The sequence below is a fragment of the Procambarus clarkii genome, chromosome 73, assembly GCF_040958095.1.
Source record: "Procambarus clarkii isolate CNS0578487 chromosome 73, FALCON_Pclarkii_2.0, whole genome shotgun sequence".
In the NCBI taxonomy this organism is placed as follows: Eukaryota; Metazoa; Arthropoda; class Malacostraca; order Decapoda; family Cambaridae; genus Procambarus; species Procambarus clarkii.
Genome location: NC_091222.1, coordinates 26037031 through 26059141, shown reverse-complemented (window position 1 = coordinate 26059141; position 22111 = coordinate 26037031). Strand labels below are relative to the sequence as shown.

General features: G+C 44.8%; 1 protein-coding gene and 1 long non-coding RNA gene across 4 annotated transcripts in view; one reads left to right on the top strand and one right to left on the bottom strand.

The window, feature by feature from the left end:
* The window catches only part of LOC123774129 (BRCA2-interacting transcriptional repressor EMSY), a 91324-nt gene that overhangs the window by 5784 nt on the left and 63429 nt on the right, over positions 1-22111 (bottom strand). For both annotated transcript variants that reach the window (XM_069312728.1, XM_069312727.1), the window contains exons 16-18: positions 10118-10453; positions 6487-6599; positions 4294-4426 (exon numbers count right to left, since the gene is read on the bottom strand). In XM_069312728.1, coding sequence (XP_069168829.1) covers positions 4294-4426; positions 6487-6599; positions 10118-10453 — 582 coding nt within the window. The remainder of the gene's footprint in view (positions 1-4293; positions 4427-6486; positions 6600-10117; positions 10454-22111) is intronic.
* LOC138356536 (uncharacterized) overlaps positions 10967-22111 on the top strand; it is a 50708-nt gene continuing 39563 nt past the window's right edge. Inside the window, exon 1 of one of the 2 annotated variants that reach the window (XR_011224505.1) lies at positions 10967-11017. This is a non-coding gene — a long non-coding RNA (uncharacterized lncRNA). Of the gene's footprint in view, positions 11089-22111 lie in introns of both variants that reach the window. The other variant, XR_011224504.1, reaches the window with a different exon arrangement.

Below are 22111 nucleotides of genomic sequence, written 5' to 3'. Positions count from 1 at the left end.
AAATGGAGTTATTTGGAACCAGTCCTTCTAATATATTGCAAGTGTAAATTATTCTCTCTCTCTTGGCTGCACTCTGGAGAATACTGCTATAAAATTCTTACGAAGTCCCAATAATTTAGTTTTATTGAGTGGATGCTTGCAATAAAAGACCTCTGCATGTTCTCCAGGTCAGCAATTTCTCCAGCTTTGAATGGGGCTGTTAGTGTGCAATAATATTCCACCCTAGAGAGCACTAGTGTTTAAAAAAAAATACACTAGCTGAATCAGTAACGGCAAACATCCAGGGAGATCACATCTCACAGGACTAAGGGTTAAAGGTGTCACTCATCCAGAAGCCAACATGGCAGGGGTAGAAAGAATGACCTTTGTCAGTTGTCAAAGACGATGACCACCCTTTATGCTCGCACTTAGTGAGCATGGGCTTGAAGGGCCCTCTTTAGAGTAGCTTCAAAGAGCCACAAAGGGTTTGTGGAAAATATTAGAGGGGCTGGTCCAAAACCTGCACATAGAAATAACATCACATGAAACTTTCCCGCTCTTTAATCTTTTCTTCCCTGGCTACTTGACACACAGTTTTAAACAACTCTTGGTTACTTTCAGTGGGATGTCTCCGGTACTCTCTACTCATGTCTCTTACATTTGCGTTAAGCATCTTTATGTAATCGTTCTCATACCGTTATATTTTCTTCCTTTGAGGGGTTACTTCGCCCAGGCGTACGGCGCGGAACTCTGAGACAGCTCTCAATTTAGTGATTAAGGTCATCAAAGGTCATCAAAAACAATGGCTTGAGTTCACTAGCTCTATTGGACGGGAAACATCTGCAAGACAAGTGTGGGCCAAAATTTAGATAGCTAAGGGGGGCAGAGCCTGGCCTGCGGCTCACAAAGACCCCCAGGGTAAGGCTGAAGAACTAATTCACAAGTGGAGTGATGCAGCATCCTCCTCCTCCCTCCCTGCAGAAATCAGCAGGGAACAGCTCCTGCGACATGATGACAGAAGAATTAGGTTAACAAGAGCACTGTCTAGTGATGACGAATATGGGGAACCAATCACAGACCAGGAAGTAAGGGGCGCTATGAAAAAGGGTAAAAGTACTGCACCTGGTGAAGATGGCGTCACCTACGACATACTCAATGCACTGTGTGAAGTGTCTGGGAATCCACTACTCCACCTGTTTAACAAGTCATTCCTAAGTGGTGTGTTGCCCACACAATGGAAACATGCAATAATTGTTCCCATACCAAAGCCCAATGACCCTGGTAATTACAGACCTATCAGTCTCGTGTCATGCACTTGCAAGATGCTTGAAAGGATCATCATAATCTGACTGTTGCACTAAATAGGCAGGTTAGGGGAGGGGGTCAATGGATTTGTTAAAGGACGGAGCACAGCAAATTGTATAGTTAATTACTTGGCTAGGTACTCTGTATTTGTCGACATCAAAGGAGCCTTCGACAAAGCACAGGGGATTGCGATCCTGGACGACCTTGCATGCATGGGTGTCAAGGGGAGACTCATGAAATGGATTGAAGACTACCTCACAGGGAGGAAAGCCAAAGTTTGCTTCAATGGAGCAGTCTCCAGAACAATGAATATGGAACTCGGGACACCTCAAGGCGAAGTCTTAAGCCCTACACTATTCAATGTACTTATGAACGCCATTGCAAATATTGATTTTCCGGAAGGAACACAACAAGTGGGATATGCAGATGATGTCCTAATACAAGCTCCCACCTTGGGAAAAATTGAACAGTCCATTGAACTCCTTGGAAGGAAATGTATTGAGCTCGGTTTCACTCTCTCCACAAACAAGACGAAGGCATACTCCCATCACAAGCGGAGAGCAAATGAAGAACTGCAAATTAATGGTGTAACACTTGAATGGGTTGACCACTATCGGTACCTTGGCGTCACTGTCGGCTCTAACAAGGGGAAGAAAGAGGAGCTCAACCAACTCATAGGAACATGCAAAAGTCAACTCAGGGCACTGAAAGCCATGGCCTGTAATAGACATGGAGTCTCTATTGCCGTGCTTAAAATGATGTACACAGCCTATGTGCGCTCCGTCATAGACTATGCCGCACCAGTTATGTGCACCTACTCCCAAAGCGATATAAAAAGGCTTGAAACCATTCAAAATGAAGCCATAACAATCTTTTTTCAAGTTCCAAGAACTGCCAAAACGTCTAATCTACGAGAGGAGTTGTCCCTCCCCCAGTGTTAAAAGCAGAATTAAGGAGCTGAATGCTAAGCTTGCAATTAGGATAGCCAGAGATCACCATTACAATGATATTGCTAAGAAAAAACTGAGCTCTGTGCTACTTTCAGGGGGAAACAGAAGCAAAAAATGGCATCACAGATCAGTCTGCTACCTCGAACAGCTTCACCTGCTTGAGCAAGCCCGTGAGCTCCTCCCTGTAGAGAGGTTACCTCCCTGGGAGGATGACTCATGCAAGATTATCATCAATGAAATGGAAAGGAAAAAATCCAACATGTTACCACAAGAAATGAGGCACAAGTATCTCGAGGTAATTTATAAAGAAGCCGGAGATGAACTAGATTAAATCTACACTGACGGGTCATCTAATCTTGTCAATGGCAGGGCTGGTGCAGCATACACGGTAATCAAGGATAATACTTTCCAACGCAGAAATGAAGAAAAAGCGTGTATTGAGAACTATGCCTCTTCAGCGCAAGCAGAGCTAACTGTCATTGTTATGGCGCTAAGGTTTCTTGAACGGAACACTAATGGTGCAGAGATTTTCACCGATTCAAAAGCAGCACTGCAAAGCCTAAGTAAAAATCTTGCAATAATCGCTGAAATTAACAGAGCTGTGGGAGTACTTACCAATCACGGAAGTCATCAAGTTTCTGTGGATCCCCTCCCATGTTGGAATATATGGGAATGAACGAGCAGATGTGCTGGCTGCTGAAGGCGCTGAAGGAGATCATATTGAATACTTCATACCCAAGACTCTACTACAAATTAAGAGGTATCGTCAGGCAACATCACCGTGACAAGGTAACTGAGGAAAGGAGGATAGAAGCACAAACCAGTCAATCTGTACAATGGTACAACATGGTTGCAGCTGGCAATCCCAATCATTATGGCCGAAGAGGAGGAGGACGAGGGAGAGAATCAGTAATAGCAAGAATCCGTCTTGGATACATATATCCATGGAGATATGAATTGGAAGCAACAGTTGATCAGCGAAGTTGCAGAATCTGTGGTGAGAGTGATGGACACCGCCTTGACCACTATCTACATGAATGTGAACACCTGAGAGACATCAGAATTATATGTAGAATAATAAACCCCACATTGTTTGAGTTAGGAAAACACTATTTGTCAAATATTGATACTGTTCTTAAAAGATTCCCCCATTTTGCACCCGCAAGATAATGTGAGCTTTTAAGGGTTGATAGATGTTAATCTTCTTGTTTGAGGAGCTGTTCACTTGAGAGACAGTTAAGCAAGTCCCAGCTGTGTCTGGGTACAAATGACAGGATGAACAACCCTACTGGGTTTTCTTCCTATTGGGGAGTGTTGTACATGCTGCTATGGCAGTGTGTCCACTCACAGGATGAGTGGAGCTGCCCAATACTGTCACTATGGCAGTGTGTCCACTCACAAGATGAGTGGCGCTGCCCAATACTGTCACTATGGCAGTGTGTCCACTCACAAGATGAGTGGCACTGCCCAATACTGTCACTATGGCGGTGTGTCCACTCACAAGATGAGTGGCGCTGCCCAATAAACTCCCCCCTCGGGGCAAAATTTAAATTTAAAACACATGAGACCAGGAGGCATGGCAGGATGTGCAGAATACCCCCGTTGAAAAGCAGAGGTGCAACAGGTACTCTGAGAGAGAACTCAATCAACATCAGAGGCCCGAGACTGTTCAACACGCTTCCTCTATCTACACATAAGGGACATAACTGGCCGACCCCTCACAGTGTTCAAGAGAACTGGATAAGCACCTCCAAAAGATATCTGATCAACCAGGCTGTGATTCATACGTCAGACTGCGAGCAGCCGCGTCAAACAGCCTGGTTGATCAGTCCAGCAACGAGGAGGCCTGGTCAACGACCGGGCCGCAGGGACGCTAAGCCCCGGAAATACTCCAAGGTAAGGGCTTTTTGAAGGTATCCATGACCTTCAAAGATCCACCAGGGGCTCTATGAAGGCATCCATTACATTCAAAGATACCTTTGAAGATAACTGGTATCCATTCTGTTGATATATAATTAAATAATACTATTACACAAAATATTATAAAATAAGAACTTACTACTAGAAGGATTGTAGAAAAGCCCAGTTGCAGGATCTAATTCCCCCACAGGAGCAAGAGATCCATCATCCAGATGTCCACCGGGAAGTTGACTAGTCAGTCCTGCGATCAGACTGGCCATGGAGGTTTGCTCCTGCAAGTAAATCATCATATAACCTATCGTCAACATCTTTGATTTGTGATGATTATACAGTAGCTCATTTATTAGAGCCTATAGACAAATATATCAATCAGAGACTATCACATTTAAACACTTGTTAAAAATCAGGCACTGAATGCAATGTATTGCAATTTTCAAGTGGGGTCTTAAGTGACTACTCTGAGACACTCCTGCCTTCCAAGATCAAATCCTTTCTGCTCCTCAAAAATCCCCTTTGGAATCCTTGAGGGTTTGATAAAACCTCCAGGTTACAATTCTTTTGACCATTTCGTCGTGTAGTCGTTTAGAGCGTGTGTGTCCTGGGAATACCCAGCGCATAGGTTCGAATCCTCATCACAGTTTCTGTGGATTTTCTCGTTGAATGTCATGCAATGCATCTTCCTGAAGGAGCCCCAGTGGCTTTCTAAAGCCCACTTGCTGAGATTGCTCTATACAAAAAGGTCACATTAATTGTACAAGTTCATTTTGGCCTACTGGGGCCCAGAGCCAGAAACCGAGCTACCCTCTCACAGAGATGGGACTAAAAGAGCCGAAGCTCAACCCCTGTAAACACAACTAGGTGAGTACACAGGGACAGGGAGTGAGTGACAATCTGCCACCCCACTGAGAGCGTCCAGAAAGTTGGCAAAGATTTACAGACAACTGAATGGTTCACAGAAAACAATGCCTCAAAACACCCATACGACACTTCAAATGTCGTATGGTTCCGCTCCAGATTCACTCTAGGATTTTGGAATGGCTGCACAGGTCTATTGCCAATACAGTACTTGTAATCATTATGTTTCTGATCTATTCATCATTACTTATGAAAAATAAGCTTTAGTGTTGGGTTCTGCTATTTGCTGGCTTAAGGCAAGTATGTTTCACAAATCCATAAGAGGTCATTTGTGTGTGCCTGTCCATCGAGTCTCAGATATGGCTGTATTTGCCACAGCATTCCATTTTAGGTGCCATAGGTTAAAGTCCCCAAGCAAGATGATGTTTGGGGCTGGGGGTGTGAGGTTTTCTAAGCAGTATTCTATTTTCATTAATTGGTCTTTAAACTCCTGAGAATTGCCCCTGGTGACCTATACACAAGGACAATAACCACATTTAGGATCTCTATTTAGATTATCAGCACTTCCACCATATCACTTGTGGTGTTTAGCAAGTCAGAGAAGATGAGGGTGTCTGAGTGTGTCACAGGGTGAGACTGACCTCACCCTGTGCCTGGACCATACCTGGAGAATGTTTCGGGAGTTCTTCTACTTCCCGAGCCCGGCCTGGGGCTAGGCTTGACAGCCTGTAGCCTGTGTTTCCTGTCACGTATGAAAACACTATACTTCGGTATCCAAATTTCACTATCATAGTGATCCTTTATGTGAGGTTTCAGTCAGGGCGGCAAACAATGCTTTTGGCGCATTTAGGTCAGCCATAAAGTTGACTGTGTGATTTGACGTGTTTTTATACCCCTGAATGTTGGTAAATACATAGGATGTTGCTGTCTTTGTGGAAGTTTTGGGTCCTCTACTTGGGGCACCCAACATTGTGCCCCAAGCGCAATGTTGCACAATGGCCAACATTGTGCCCATTGAACCAAGGCACTGGTTCTTACCCAAGTGTTGTTACAGGATGAGACCTACGCTCGTGGTGTGCCATCTACCCAGCACTCCGTCATTCTTTGTGTTCTGTCTAGTATTTGACCGAGTTGGTGGTAGTGTATACATTTTTCATGGGGGATATTCAGAAAGTCTTAAGGATCATAACCTATTGACAAGTTTCCACTAAGATTTCACCATGGAAACTTAAAATTGACCGTCATATTCTCAAATCTCAAAGATGATGTCATTGAACAAAATAACTGCCACATGAATTTGCAAGTAAAATGAAACATGGTTTTATTTTTGGCAGGCATGATTTCATAGTTAATATAGTTGTCTACTTCAGTGGGAATGTTTTCCCCAGTATATTATTAAATAGATGAAGCTGAGAAAGGGCTAAAAGAAAGCAAAGTTATGCCATTATATAATACGAATCTAAGAGTCCTTACTTACCCCTCCCTGTTCGCCGATGTCACCGGGAGAATCCAACAATTCTATTCCTGCCTGGCGAAGCAGATTCCTTGCAGATTCTTTGTCTCCACGACCTAATATTTCCACGGCCTCCTCTGAAAAAGGTAAAGACATGCCAGGTCAAAATTGCTGTATACTGTACTGACTAAAAGGAAATGATTAAATAAAGAAGAGCACAGTTAATAGTCCTAAAAGTTCCTATCTTATAAAGTTAGATACCCAACACACACACATCTGGAAAAACAAGGACGGGGGGCAATGTTTTGGTTCGTCATGGACCATTACCAAGTCTTGTAAAGAGAGAGAAGAGTGGTATATAAAGTCAAAATATAAGGTAAGAAGGTGAAATGTGGCAAGGTTGAGCATAACAATTAAATATTTATGTATGTCCTATCCTGTGTGAGGTTGGGCAGGAGATTGAACTATGTCTGTGGAGTTTTTCGACAGTGTATAATGTGGCTTTGGGGGCTGGTCTGGTTTCTCCTGTTCCGCTCCTTTTGCCACTGCTCTGACTTTTGGGTTTAGACCCCGATCGCTCTTTATCGGCTGCATCATTGGCTTCCTCTTCCGGCTTTGTGGGGTTCAGTTCCTTGGCGCCTTTCTCTACTGTCACTCAACATTTTTATAAACGCTTCAGCTCTGGGACGGGGCTTTGTGACCATTGCTCACCAGGTCATCCAGGGTTCCATTCCATTGGGTGTACTTTTACAGTGCGGGAGTTTGTGGCTGTGTCTCATGCACTGAGGATGAATTGGAATTCCGAGCCTCGTGCTGTGTCTTTTCCAGTGCTACATTGCCTAAAGGGAAGGGGGGTGGGGGATTCCCTTCTGTGGAAAGCTTCTGCCACTGGTTTATTTATGCTGTCCCATACCCTAGTGAGGGGGAAAATAAAGCTCCTATGCAGCAAAGTTATCGCAGTTTTTTTCTATCACTTTATTCATTGCTAGTAATTATTTAATGAAACAGTTTAGGATATTATTTAAACCAGTAACTTGTGCCAACTTGTTCACCATCATTTTTATGAACACTTGGACATATTTTCTAATAATTGTTTTCCCTGGTGATCATTTAAAGTCCATCACTTAATTCCAAGAATAACTTCATTATTACTTTCTATAGTTTCTCCACCAGGAGATAGTCCTTCAAAATACAGTAGTTACAAACTAGTCTAAATTCCCTTTATCAGGTCTACTGACCTCTGATAAGTCGTTCTATATCATACCCATACGTAATATTCCACTATAGCACTGGTTCTTCTTAACTGGATTTAAAGTTAGGAATACATTTACCAGAGAGCAATAATCCCCTTTTCCTCTACACCTTCGGTCTGCTGCCCATGGGAGCTGGACACTGCGAGTGGCTCGTCTACTGGATTCTCGGGGTTTGGTTCTCCATGCTGTTCATATTTGGGGTGTCCAATGCTTTAATGGATGGTCTCTCTCATTTCCTTCCCATTTCCACGTGGTGGACTGTTGATGTTGCCTCCTTCCAGTGGCTTTGCGACATGGATCTCTGTGTGTCGACTTGCAATCGGTGCCTTCCCCTCTACATGGCTCACTTCCGCAATTGCAATGCCATCGTGGTGGCTGCCTTTCAGCTCCACTGATCGCAGTGAGGGTTTCTATGCTTTTTCCCCAGTCCAACTGTTCCTCCAGGTCTTGGCAGGTTGGCATCCTACCAGGGAAAGGTGGTTCTTTTGGACCCTTTTTAGCTATTTCAGCCTTGGTTTCGGGCGCTGCTTGCTCGGTGTATTGGACACTTTTCGGCAGCTCTGCCTCTTTCAGAAGATCAGCCAGATGATGTACCTCTCTCGTTCAAATTTCTCCTTTGCTCTCCGCACTTGGTCTTCCTGATGTGTCTTTATCGCCATCTCTAAAGCAAGCAGGTGGCTACGTTGATGGAGTTCCACCTGTGTGGAACTTACACCTTCTCGGTGGCAGTATGAGGTGTCTTGACACTCTTTGCTGCCATATTTCCCTTCATCATCATCATTCTTTTGTCTCCATTTGTGTGGTGCTTTCATTCCTTTCTTGGTTGTTTCTCGATCAGCATCTAATGCAGATTACTATTGCCTCTTATCGTTTGGTGCTGGTGGAGCTGCTGCTGCTTGTATTCAGCATTGATACTACAGTACTCTGGAGTCATTTCGGAAGCTATCTTGCGCACCATTTCACCTCCGGTCTACTTATGTGTCACCTGAACCTACTTGCTCCTTGGACTGTGTCCTCGCCTTTCTTTCATCTCTACAGTTAACAATGTTCCCTTCAGTCCAGGATTCTTTTTCTAAAGCTATTTTCTTGTTGACACTTGCCTTCGGTTGTAGGGTTGGGGAACTTCATGCTCTTCTCAGGAGGCATAGTTTTTGTTTGGCCCTGGTGGACATTAAGGTCATCTGTAGCTAGGTGGGCTTCCAGAGGGAGTCCTTGAGGTTATCTTGAGGTTATCTTGAGATGATTTCGGGACTTTAGTGTCCCCGCGGCCCGGTCCTCGACCAGGCCTCCACCCCCAGGAAGCAGCCCGTGACAGCTGACTAACACCCAGGTACCTATTTTACTGCTAGGTAACAGGGGCATAGGGTGAAAGAAACTCTGGCCATTGTTTCTCGCCAGCGCCTGAGACCAAACCCAGGACAACAAGTCCAGCGTGCTGTCCGCTCGGCCGACCGGCTCCCTCCCGTCCTCTGCCTGTTGATGGCCACCCCAGTCATGGGCTGCATCAGGTGCTGTGCCAAGTGATAATTCTTCGCCGCTACCTTCGTGCCACCAGTTCTACCTCAGTGAACGCTGTGTTGATCCTGTTTCTTTAGTTCCCTGTTCCAGGGTTCATGTTTCTCAGGTCATCCTGGAGTGGTCATTTTCTTGGAGTGGCACACCAGAAAGATGATAAGACAGAAAGGTGGACAGAGCTTCTGTCTCCCACTCGTGGGGGTCAGTAGTTCGAGTTTCCTAGTGCCCAGGTGAATGAAATTAAATAGATAACTTCTTTATGTTCATGCCAAAAAAGATAAGATCCTTTTAGAAGCGTATATGAATTTCATACCTAGCTATTCATGTAGGAGGTAAGCCACCTAGGGGCCTGATGGCTGAGTGGACAGCGCTCGGGATTCATAATCCTAGGGTCCGGGGATCGATCCCTGGCGATGGCAGAAACAAACGGGCAGAGTTTCTTTCACCCTGATGCACCTGTTCACCTAGCAGTAAATAGATCCCTGGGAGTTAGACAGCTGTTACAGGCTGCTTCCTTGGGGGGAGGGTGTGTGTGGAGAGAGGAAAAAACAAAACGTTGATTAATTGACAGTTGAGAGGTAGGCCGAAAGAGTCAAAGCTCAACCCCCCCCCCCTCCCACAAGCACAACTAGGTGAATACATTAGTTTCATTACTTTATACATTAGAATACATTACTTTCCGTCAGTAGTTTCAAAGCGTTATATGACAAAGAGTGCTGGGAAGACGGGACACCACGAGCGTAGCTCTCATCCTGTAACTACACTTAGGTAATTACATCATAGTCTAGCTGCTCTATACTGTCTGCCATGTTATATAACATAATATTACAATGACTGCAGTCCATGCAAGTCCATGAAAAAAGGGAAATAGGTGTATCCGCCCATACCTAACATTTGCATCTGACCCTCTGGTAAACTGTGTCCAGGAGAGTCTTCACCTTCGAGCCCTAAATTAAGCCATTCACCATCCCCGTCCCCAGCACAACCACTATTGCTGCCTCCACTGCCTCCGGTACCGGCATTTCCTTCACTGCTACTACCCCCACTACTGTCACCACCACCACCACTACTGTTTGTCGTAGGAGTGGCAACAGTGGTAGAGGAAGTAGTCGTGTTGGTCATAATGTTTGCCAGCGTGGTGGCAGATGTGTTGGTGGCGGTGGTGGTCGTGCTGGTCGTTGTGGATACGCTGCTTCCGCTGCTGGTTGCTGATGGCGAGTCGCCTGGAATAAAATTATTATATATAACATACTTGATAGGAAAATGTTAGTACCACTACGAAATGCACTTGAGCACATCCTTATGGTAGTTTCCTAAGTGAAAAGCTTGCTATGGCATAGACAGGATTCATGAACAGTAGGATAGATGAAATTGTTTATGTAATAATCTAAGTTCAGGTCTGATAAAGACCTTTTGTGCCCTATGTAATGCTTTCTGCGCTTACCGCTCACAGGATGAGTATGGGGTGCACAATAAACTAGCCACCTCTGACAATAATTCAAGTAAAATGACATTAAGGGCCCCAGGTGATAGAGGAGATTTCTCCAAATATGAAAAATAGTGGAAATTTTTAAACAGATCTCCCATTATTTGGCATCAGCATAGTGAAAATTTCATCCCAATATGTTAAGAAATGATTTTTTTTACAAATTTAAAAAAAATAAATGCGTGCACGACAGGCGGCAACCTGTACTGATAAAAACGATAACACCTCCTATTTACTGCCAATCAGAGACAAAAAGATACAAGCACTTGTCTGACGCACACGGAAAACAAGTACAGTTCTGGTAAGGCGGGTCCATAAAGTGAATATGTCCCTGGCGCCACCTGGAGGACCAGATTTCACATATAATAATGAGTTAGTATGTTATTATGCTGTATTTTATTATATATCATATAAATACATTGCCCAATGGCAATATTTCTTATGTCCCTTTGTATGAAAAACAACCACCACTTTTTTTGTTATTGTTTTTACCGCTTTTTTCTCTCCGTTGTTTCTATGCGGATTTAGTTGTAACTTCTACATCTTGAAGAATGCATATCCAGCACTAAGCATGTTAATTTAACACTTTCCGGGATTTTCAACTTGGACATACGGGCGGTTTCCCTAACCGCTTGTCGGATCACGACGTAAATTTACGGACAGTGTTATATTGGGTATTTACTACTCCATCGACTTGGGGTTTGTATGAATATGTTTGCCATTAAATTCTTGTTTTCTCTAATAGGCACTGTGCCAATTTGAGAAAACGGCAATGTATTGTAACTTAGAGGAGAGACTATTGAATTGGTGTCACAACGAGGCTAATCGCGCACTCCACACACTCTTGTGTTGGCCGCGATCATGATTCTTACATTTATATGCATATGTCTGTGTAGAGAATTTTATTCCGAACACTATACAAACAAAAAAACCGAGTGAATCAAGTATAAACTTGAAAAAACATGAGCAAAGTAAAAACTTTTTACGCTCACGGGTACAAACACGCGTAACATTCGCGTAAGATTTTATTCGCCGCAAATTTATTTGACGCTCTGTTGGCCAATTCTACCCATGTTCTTATAGAACTTTCTATTGCGAACACATTGCTATAAAAATGAAATACGTAGCTCGAGAAATAATGTCAGGACAGTGAAATAAGTATAAACTTTCAATGCGCTGCATCACAACAGTGTCGTCGCTGCTGAAATCACGGCTAACGCTTCGCCCAGTTCCCACACTCGTGCGGAACATAATTAGACATTGATAGGCATATGTCTGGGTGGGGAATTTTATTGCGAGTTCAGTGATATCAAAATAAGCGCTGTAGTATGACTGTGAGGCTGGCAACAAACGAAAGAGTATGAACATTTACTTCATGTTTGGCTGTCACGGCGAGTCATCTTCGTGTTTATTTACTTCGTGGTGGGATAGCAAATGCTTGGGTGACATTTTATGCATATGATCTTGTAGAGAATTTTATTGCCAACTGCATTGATACCAAAATGAAACACGTAGCTCGAGAATTGATGTTAGGAGCGTGAAAAGATGATAAACTTTTTTGTGTTCACGCTTGAGCGCCCAGAACGCTGTGCGCACAACCCGCTTTTTTTTCAGGGAGTGCCGCGCGCACTAAAGTGTTAAGTTGGATTGAAATTGGTCAACATGTTAATGAGCCACAGGTGGCAAAAGTTGTGACTTTTATTTTTTTGGCCCGATTTATTTACAAATTTCAAACTCGATTCGCTTTGTCTATTTAGGTTGTATTGATGAATGAGGACCTTATCACTTATATATGGGCAATAAAGTTACTGCAATATATATGTTTGTTGTAAGAACACAAGAACATAAGAATGAAGATAACTGCAGAAGGCCTATTGGCCCATACAAGGCAGCTCCTATTTATATCAACCCAATATTATTCATATATATGTTTAACCTACTATTAGACACATAAGGGGCCCCAGTGTCTGTTTTACAGTTATCCCTAACGTATCCCTATACAGTGGCACCTCGATTAACGAGTTTAATCCGTTCTGGCACCAAGCTCGTCATGTGAAAAACTCGTCTTGCGAAACAACAACAAAACTGTCGTATAAGGTGTCCAGGAACCAGCGGAAAGACTCGTTAATCGAGGAAAAGCTCATTAGTAGAGACAAATGTTCTGCAAGTGGCTCGCTCGTTACTCGAAATGCTCGTAGATAGAGCCTGCTCGTTAATCGAAATTGGAATTGAAATTGAAATAAGTTTATTGATGTAAAATACACACAAAGGGATGAGGTAGCTCAAGCTATTCTCACCCCGTTCAGTACATCGTGTTAATACATACATATGCACACATCACAAACAATAAACATATTACCAAACATTCTGAGAGATAAACATCTACATTTCCTCCTTTACACAAGTAGTATGGTATCAGACATACACACAAATACTTTTTTGACCTAGGTACTCGTTAATCGAGGTGCCACTGTATTTTGTTTTTATATGGGGTTATTTTTTCTTGACTTCATTTCTACACATATTGACCTACAACTTTCACATATTCGAGTATGAATACAAAGCAATCTTAATTAAAAAAAATCCAAGATATGTCATAATTTCTAAGTTCTACTGTACTTTAACTTCGTTCTTCTCCATGAACAGAATTTTCAACTTTGAGACACGGTCAAAATTTCTATTTCTAACCGATTCTTACCATTTTTACATATGTGCAAAGTTCTTAGTTTTAGGGTGTTCTTCTTGTGGTTTAGTCATAAAGTCATAACGTTCAGTTATAAATTTTTGGGGTCTAAATTTTCCACTTACTGTATTTGGAAGGTAATACTGAAAAAATGTTTTACAGTTAAACTAAGTTTTACAGTAAAATATTTTGCTACAAGAAACAAGAACGTTATATGCTTTATAACATCATTATATGAACGTTATATGAGACCATAATGAATACAATCAACAATTGGTTACATATTAATATTTTGACAAATTTGGCAAATTCAATACAACAAATTCATCTCATTATCTTCATAGCACCAATGTCAATGTAAATTTAAACTGCTGAGAATACTGAATTATTCTGGCAACTCAAAGATTGACAAGAGAGAGTATTCAATGTAAGAGTATATGAATATACTGATATATCGTATTTTAGATAAAACTGTCAAACGACTATTATAAAATGGACAAATCCACAAGGGGCCGTGACGAAGGTTTGAACCATGTTCGAATATTTTAACCATGTCGTAGCTCAGTCGATTAAGGCAGCGTCTGGGATGCTTTCGAACGTAGGTTCGAACTCTCGTCACGGCCCTTGTCGATTTGTTCATTTGATGCATCACGCTATTGTGACTTCTGTGCGTAACTATTATAAAGACACTTAGAAACATTTTAATATATACAGTATATAATTCAAATAACAAGTGGACAAGCACAATACTTACCATGCAATTTTTGGTAATATTACAACAAGAGAACAAAGCAATCAAAGTTAGTGCCATTAGTTGCTGAAAACTAGCTGATTCTAACAAAATGATCTTTCAACTTTACTGAAATGCCTAGAAATTCAACAGTGGAGGTTACTTAAATGATTATCATATCGTAACTCTTCGCAGGGCCAAATATATATGTCAATATGTTTCTTTTAAAGCTTTTTAAATACTTGTATAGATAAACCTCAAACTGAGACAGAAGAAGTAAACCCTTTTAAAATTCCTAGTTACCAATTCTTCACTTTCCAAGAATAAAAATACAATGTCCAAAGGAACATATTAATTGGTAGAGGTTCAATCAATTTTTGTTATAACATGCTTCTCAAATTATGTCTCCCCTTTCATAACTTGACTAGTCTTTATTTTGAAGACAGGCAATGTCCCATCTACTGACAGGTTTCATTCTGAAAGGCCATTTGTAAAGCTGTTGTTCTTGAGGTTATCTTGACGTTATCTTGCGATGATTTCGGGGCTTTTAGTGTCCCCGCGGCCGGGTCCTCGACCATGGCCTCCACCCCCCAGGAAGCAGCCCGTGACACCTGACTAACACCCAGGTACCTATTTTACTGCTAGGTAACAAGGGCATAGGGTGAAAGAAACTCTGCCCATTGTTTCTCGCCGGCACCCGGGATCGAACCCGGGACCACAGGATCACAAGTCCAGCATGCTGTCTGCTCGGCCGACCGGCTCCCTGTTCGGAATGCGGAACGAGATCCTCAATGTTACAAATAGGGATGCATTCTCAGACCGCCAAAAATCCCATTAAAGCAATATTTTGGGGAAACAGTGCAAGAAACGTGGCATATTAGTCATCAGACTGGAAGAATTATCCTGCTTGTAAACGTCAGCTGTTTTTGAAGAGTGAAGAGATCTAATTCCATGAATAAATAAATGAAAATACTGTACCTGAACTGGGATATCCAAACCACACCATCAGAAAATGAAGACATTACAAATTTCAGTCCATCCCGAACCATTATCAAGTAGTGTAATGGAAAGAAGGGTGGAAACGATAAGCAATAAGATCCTTTATCCTGCCCTCCGTCATCACTTTCCTCATTCTACTTTCCTCATCTCAAGAAGATCACTCTCAGGACTTCATTGAAAGATTGTGCCTACAGTCCTCCAGTACGAGACTTGATGATGATTCTTTTTTTTTTCACTAATGTTCCCCTTGATGATGATCTCTCTTTCCTTAATCAGAAGGTGACTGAGGGCCTTCTTCATTGCCTGCTTCTTACCGATGTTTTTTCGTGAACTCCCCAGACTGTGCTAACAAGCTGGCTCTTATTAGTTTTTAAGTTTAAAGAGAATCTAATGCTCACTTTTTTGGGGAATCTAATTACTGTAGCTCCTTCCTTTCCTAGACATTCATGTTCACAGCTCTGTCTCGTTTCTCTTTCTGTGTTTACTGCATGCCTATGTACAGTGGTATGTACATTCACTTCTTTTCCTTCCATGCCACCTTTCACCCTATGCCCACTGTTACCTAGCAGTAAAATAGGTACCTCGGTGTTAGTCAGCTGTCACGGGCTGCTTCCTGGGGGTGGAGGCCTGGCCGAGGACCGGACCGCAGGGACACTAGAGCCCCGAAATCATCTCATCTCAAGATAACCACCTTCATTTAAGGAAAGTGTTCTTGTCTCTCTTCCTCCAGCTCCTACACATCAGTCACCCTCAGTTTCTTTATTCTCATATTTCTATTATTTACAAGTCTTTCTTTCACCTTGGTTACCCCTTATATGTTGTAAGCTGTGCCTATTCCCAGGATAAAAGAAATTTCCATTATCCCAAACGTGTTTCCAATACTGACACTGCTCTGCTTTCCATTCACATCTCAACTCTAAAATCTCACTAATACTCTGAGTCCTCATGATGCAAAACTCGCCTTTCGACAAACTAACAAACAATGTAGTAATCTGGTTCACACATCTCCTCCTGCTTCCAATGCTGTTGGTGTCTACTCTATTTCCTGTTCATCTTAGTCTCTCCAATACTCTGGTTATCAACAAGCAGAGAAATGAGGTAAACCTTTCTATGGGTGTTCAAGAAACAAGTGTATGCATCTCAGACAACAAACAGATGATAAATGATGATAACCACAGCTTACGATCAGTAGAATCTTGTCCCACAGAGATGAGGGGTCAATCCTACAGACGAACACCCAAGATAGCCACCAGTGGCAGACTCTGGCTCAGAACTCGTCAGAGTAGCTAACACAACCCAACTACCAACGTTGCTGGTTGATCAATCCAGCAACGAGGAGGCCTGGTCGACGACTGGCCGCGGAGTCGCTACGGCCCCGAAATCACCTCAAGGTAACCTCAAGGTAATAATGAGAAACAACCTTACCGGTACTAGGGAAACGAATATATGCGGCCCAAACCACACACACTGATAAGAAACCCAGTTATATAAATGATGCACAGAATACACACTACAAAAACAGATCACCCTCTCACATCAACAGAGAAGGGCAAAGGTGCCACAGGTTAATTAAAGACCACTATGCAGCAATCTAGTGAAACCTGACCAAAGGTGCCGTTCTCCATCCCCTATGATGTGATCTCAGTCACTGTACAAGGTTGTGGTCTTATTTGTTCCGAGCAAAAAATTCAGTGGTCACCTCTTATCGGGCCATTACTACATTGACCACCACCTGGTTAAAGATTAATGGCTGTTTGCATCATTAATAGTTTTGTTTGGAGATTCAGCGTTTCCAATTTTTCTTCATATGAGTTTTGAGGAGTTTTTAAATTTGTAAAGATGCTCTTAAACATTTTTGTGGTAGGATACCATGGTAGTGGGTCTCTAATCCTTATGAGCTCCCTGCTCTGTTTGAGGTCAGGATAATTTGTAAGGGTAACTGTTTTCAGCAAGTTAGATAATCACCAGGGGCCAGAGTCATGCAGCAGTTACGCAAGCACTTACAAACCTGTACATCTTTTCTCATTCTTTGCCAGCTTTGTTTACAATTATTAAACAGTTAATGAGCTCCAAAGCACTAGAAGGCTGTTTATAACAATAACAACAGTTGATTGGAAAGTTTTTCATGCTTGTAAACTTTAATAAATGTAACCAAAGCCGTCCAAGACTGAGGGAAGATGTACACGTTCGTAAGTGCTTGAGTAACTGCTTCGTGAACCCCTGGAGCCTGGCATATTCGAGATGTACAGGTTTGTGCTCGTGACATAAGCTCAGATGAGCTGCTGAGGGGGCTTGACAAGAGAAAATAAGTGCATTGAGGCAAGAACTAGTACCAGTTGGGAAAAATATAATTATTGTTCAATTTTTGAATTTACATATTTCTTTAGTCATTTTCCACTTAGGAAGAAGGAAAGGGAGATGCATATAACAGAAGCAATACCCTGACAAGTTGTGATTTGCATCCTGTAAATGATAAAAGATTAATTTACAAATGCTGTCCATCACATACAGTGACAACAAAAGTATTAGTAAATTTATGTGCAAAGAAACAAGTAAAAAATCCAGTGTTGAATGTAATGAAACTCCATTTTCTGGGAGAGCCCCGGAGGCTCCCTGGAGCTTATCGGGCTAATGTATGTTATATTAGACCGGGACATTAGCTAAGGAGTTCAGACCTACCAGGGACCAGTGCCAGAATCTGGCCCCTTCAGAGAGGTTTCAGGGAGCAATGGCCCTGGAAAATCCCCTTGTAGTTGGGGTTTTTCTTATCTGCCATCGACCGGGGTTAGGCACCCAGAAAGGGAGGCATAACAAAACAAATCCCACATGGTAAAAAACTAAAACAAAAAACCCAACAGAGAGATAGAAACTCCTTACAATCCCAAGGAAACAAGCAAACATCACACTTTACTGCCGCACCGATCGTCCGCGCAGCCCTTCCCGTCCCGGGAGGGGGAGGGGGGAGCCCCGGACCTACCGCGCCGGCTGCCTAGCATCAGTTCAGAAGCTAAGCTTCAACCAATGCGAAAAAACAACTGACCGGTGGGAGGGAGGGTTGCCAGGGAGCCTCCGGGGCTCACCCAGAAAATGGCGTTTCATTACATTCAACGCTGGTTTTCTGTGGGGAGCCCCTACGGCTCCCTGAAGCTTCATACTCAAAGAGAAGGAAAAGAAAGGGCTGACCCGGGAGGCGGCCGCCACAAACTTTGCAACGCGAAGCCAAGACAATAGGCCTGCGACCCAAGGCCTATAGACCCAAGACCTGCGACCCAAGTTAACAAGAACGCACAGGAGCACACGCGCATAAAGAATGGGTGGCCAAGAACCTGTGCAACCCTCAAATAACTGCACCCAAAATGAGCCCTAGACATCACCAACACAGCAGCAAAAGCTGCAAACGTCCAAACAGCACGGGCACAAAGACAGACCGCAGGCTGGAAGACTTAAAAACTCTGCGGACGACCTGGGAGACCCGAGCCCTGAAACAGGGAACAAGGGGAACCGGATCAACCCAAAGCGCATCCCCAGACACGGTACGCAGGTAACGGCAAAAAAGCGCAACCAGACAATACAGGACGCACCCCCCGGCGAACCAATCAAGCATCAATAACCCAAGAACCCCTCCAGAAAGCAGCTGTCTCGACCGTTGCCAGAAGGACGGAGAAAGGCTGCAAACGTACAAACCTACCACCAGTGCCAAAGAGCAGAAACCTGAACCGAAGTGGCTACCACAAACTGAGGAGAAGATAAGAAGGCACCCTGATCAAGGACCAGGATGGCTCAAGCGACGCATGAGTAGGCCGGAGGTGAAACAAAACACGAGAAAGCATACGAAACAGGGCAGGTGTGACGTCCACCCCGAACACAAGACAGAGCGGCTCCACCAGCGCCGCACAAAACGAGGCGACAGTAAGAAACATCAAAACTGTAATCCTGAAAACCTAAGAAAGGACAAGACAACCCCATGCAAAAGAGAAGACAACCTACGAAGAGCAAGAAAAAGTGCATAGAAACACCAGGAACGTCATACTGTCGCTGAGATGAAGCTCGCAGGTGGGACACCATCAATAAAGCCACCTGATCACCACAGAGATGGTGATACCCGCGTCAAAATACCAAACGCGAAGAGCCGAGGAGAAGTCCGAACCAGTCACGTAAAGGACCGGTCTAACCTGCTGAAAGAGGAGGAGCTGCGGGAAAACGCCCCGGGTTCGGACACCTATCAAGCAGTGTCTGAAAATAAAACTGGGCCGGCTACCAAGGGACCATAAGGAATACTCTCGTGGGAATGAGCTCCAACCGAGCCAGAACCCGAACCAACAGCTGGACCGGGAGAAGAGGAACAGGTACCCCCACCTCAACCAGTCCTGCCGAAAGGCATCCACCGTGAACGCCTCGCAGGTGGGTAAGGGCGTCACATAGAATGGACGACGCCTAGACCACGTTGACTCGTCCATGGCCAAGAGTCCATACGTCCGGCAGAGCCAACGAAACGAGTCGGCGACGACTGGCCAGCCCGCGAACAGAGGAATTAACCGAGATAGCTGTCCACCGGGACACAGGACACACCCCGGACATGAACCTCACGGTTAGCCAAACCCCGAGAATCCAGCAAACGAGCCACTCTAAGGGACCAACCCCAAAGGTCAGCAACACCTAAGAGAAACCCTGTGGGTCCGGCAAAGAACCGCCAGAGAACAGTCCGAATGGAGCTGAATGGTAGAGCACCGAGTGACCCAAACCCTCCGAAGCGCAAACCAAACAGCCACGAACTCCCGAACCGTGCTGTTAGCCCAACGGACGGACAGACCCTACCATCCCCGACCGACCTGGTGAGCACTGGTCACAAAGCCCCAGCCGAGAGATGACCCTTCCGTGAACACATCGAGCGAAGGCTCGGGGAGGTGCCAAGGCATGGAACCCCGAAAACCCCAAAGAGGAAGCTGGTGACGCAGCACCAACACAAGATCCTCGGAGGAACGAACCCAACGATTGCAAGAGAGGCGGAAGGGAAGTCTCCGAAGGAACCAAACAGACACCGAAGCCAAACCCGACTCTGCGGGCAGACCAGTACGTCGAAGTTCAGACTCCCGCACAACTGCTCGAGCAACCGCCGAGCAACCCGGGACCCCCCTCATGAACTGCCAAAGGCGGGACCACAGCCGCAGCAACACTTCTGGAAGGAAAGACAAAGAGTGGCCCAAGAGCCCTAAACAAGACCCAGCCAGGTCCGAACCCGGGACGGAAACAAATGGAACGGCCTCCAGATCACCAGGAAACCAAACCCGGCGATCTGGAAAGAACCACACCCCTGGCGAGCAGACAAGCGGACTGACTGGGAGCCCACACCAGCCAGTCATCGAGGTGGCCCAGACACCGAATCCCAAGCAGACTCAGACAGGGCACTAAGATCTGGTAAAGATGCGTAAATACACCAAGTGCCAATTACAAAATAGGGAAGGCAACAAAAGCAGTAAGCCTGAAGCCCCACCACCAACTGTGCCAGTCCCGGAAAACTGGAGAGGAACGTGCCAAGAATTGACCTGGAGGTCCAGGGCCACCATCCAGGCACCCGGCCCTAACAGAAGCCGGACAGGAGACAACAGTCCTCCAATGAGGGAATAGAATTCAGGGCACAGACTGAAGAAGTTCAGAAGAACCGCAGAATCGACAGGCCCATGTCTGCATACAGCAGACGGGAACCTCAGAAGGATGGGGGCGGATCGACCACGTCCAATGCACCCACGAAGATGACATGACGAAGCACAGGGAAAGAAGCCCATCCCGCCAGCCCTGAACCCCCCAAAGGGCAAGAAGCCGTCCACCGCCGCCACCAGAGGCAGGAAGACAACCAAAAGCGCCCACTAACTGCGGGACCATGCGAGAGTCAGCAGAGCAAGCTGCTCCCCCAGCGCCCCATCAACAGAAGGGAACAGAGCCCCTTCCGAAACAAAAAGTATACATACACATATACAAATATATACATATATATTATGTATATACACATACACATGCATATACACATACACACAAGGTATGTTACACAAACGTGCATATGCACACACACAGTGTACACATGTACATGCACATGTGTACACACACATACACGTGAAAAGAAAATTACAAGCCGCAGACCAGTGGCCAGAGAGCACCACGCCGGCCAGGCGAAGAAGCCACAAAACTGCAACAAAAGGCCCACCTCGACAACAAAACCCCAAAGTCCCAGCACGACCACAACACGTGCCAAGACCCAAAAAGATCAGTCTGCAAGCCAGGAAGACCCCAGGACCCCAGAACCCCAGAAGGCAGAACTGGGTCACAAACAAGGGCCCCAAACCCTAGCTGGCCCCAAGGGCAAGGCAAATGCCGAACAGCAAGAACCTCTACGGGAATGGTTCCCCAACGCCCCAGGGAAGAAAACCCCGTCACGCAGGGGCAGTACTCACAGGGCCCTTAGGGAAGGAAGCCCCTAAGCGCATGCAGCCCCGGCACTGATGAAGTACTCCTGGCCACCGCACAACACAACATACGGCAGTGAACGCCACACAAGGCAAACACCGCCTAGGAAACTGAGGCCAGAGAAGCATCTATCCCGGTTGACATTAGCTTACGAACTGATGCTAGGCAGCCGGCGCGGTAGGTCCGGGGCTCCCCCCTCACCCTCCCGGGGCGGGGAGGGCTGCGCGGACAATCGGTGCGGCAGTAAAGTGTGATGTTTGCTTGTTTCGTTGGAACTGTAGGGAGTTTCTATCTTTCTGTTCGGTTTTTTGTTTTAGTTTTTTACCATGTGGGGTTTGTTTTGTTATGCCTACTTTTCTGGGTGCCTGACCCCGGTCAATAGCAGATAAGGAAAACCCCAATCACAAGGGGGTTTTCCAGGGCCATTGCTCCCAGAAACCTCTCTGAAGGGGCCAGGTTCTGGCGCTGGTCCCTGGTAGGTCTGAACTCCTTTGCTAATGTCCCGGTCTAATATAACATACATT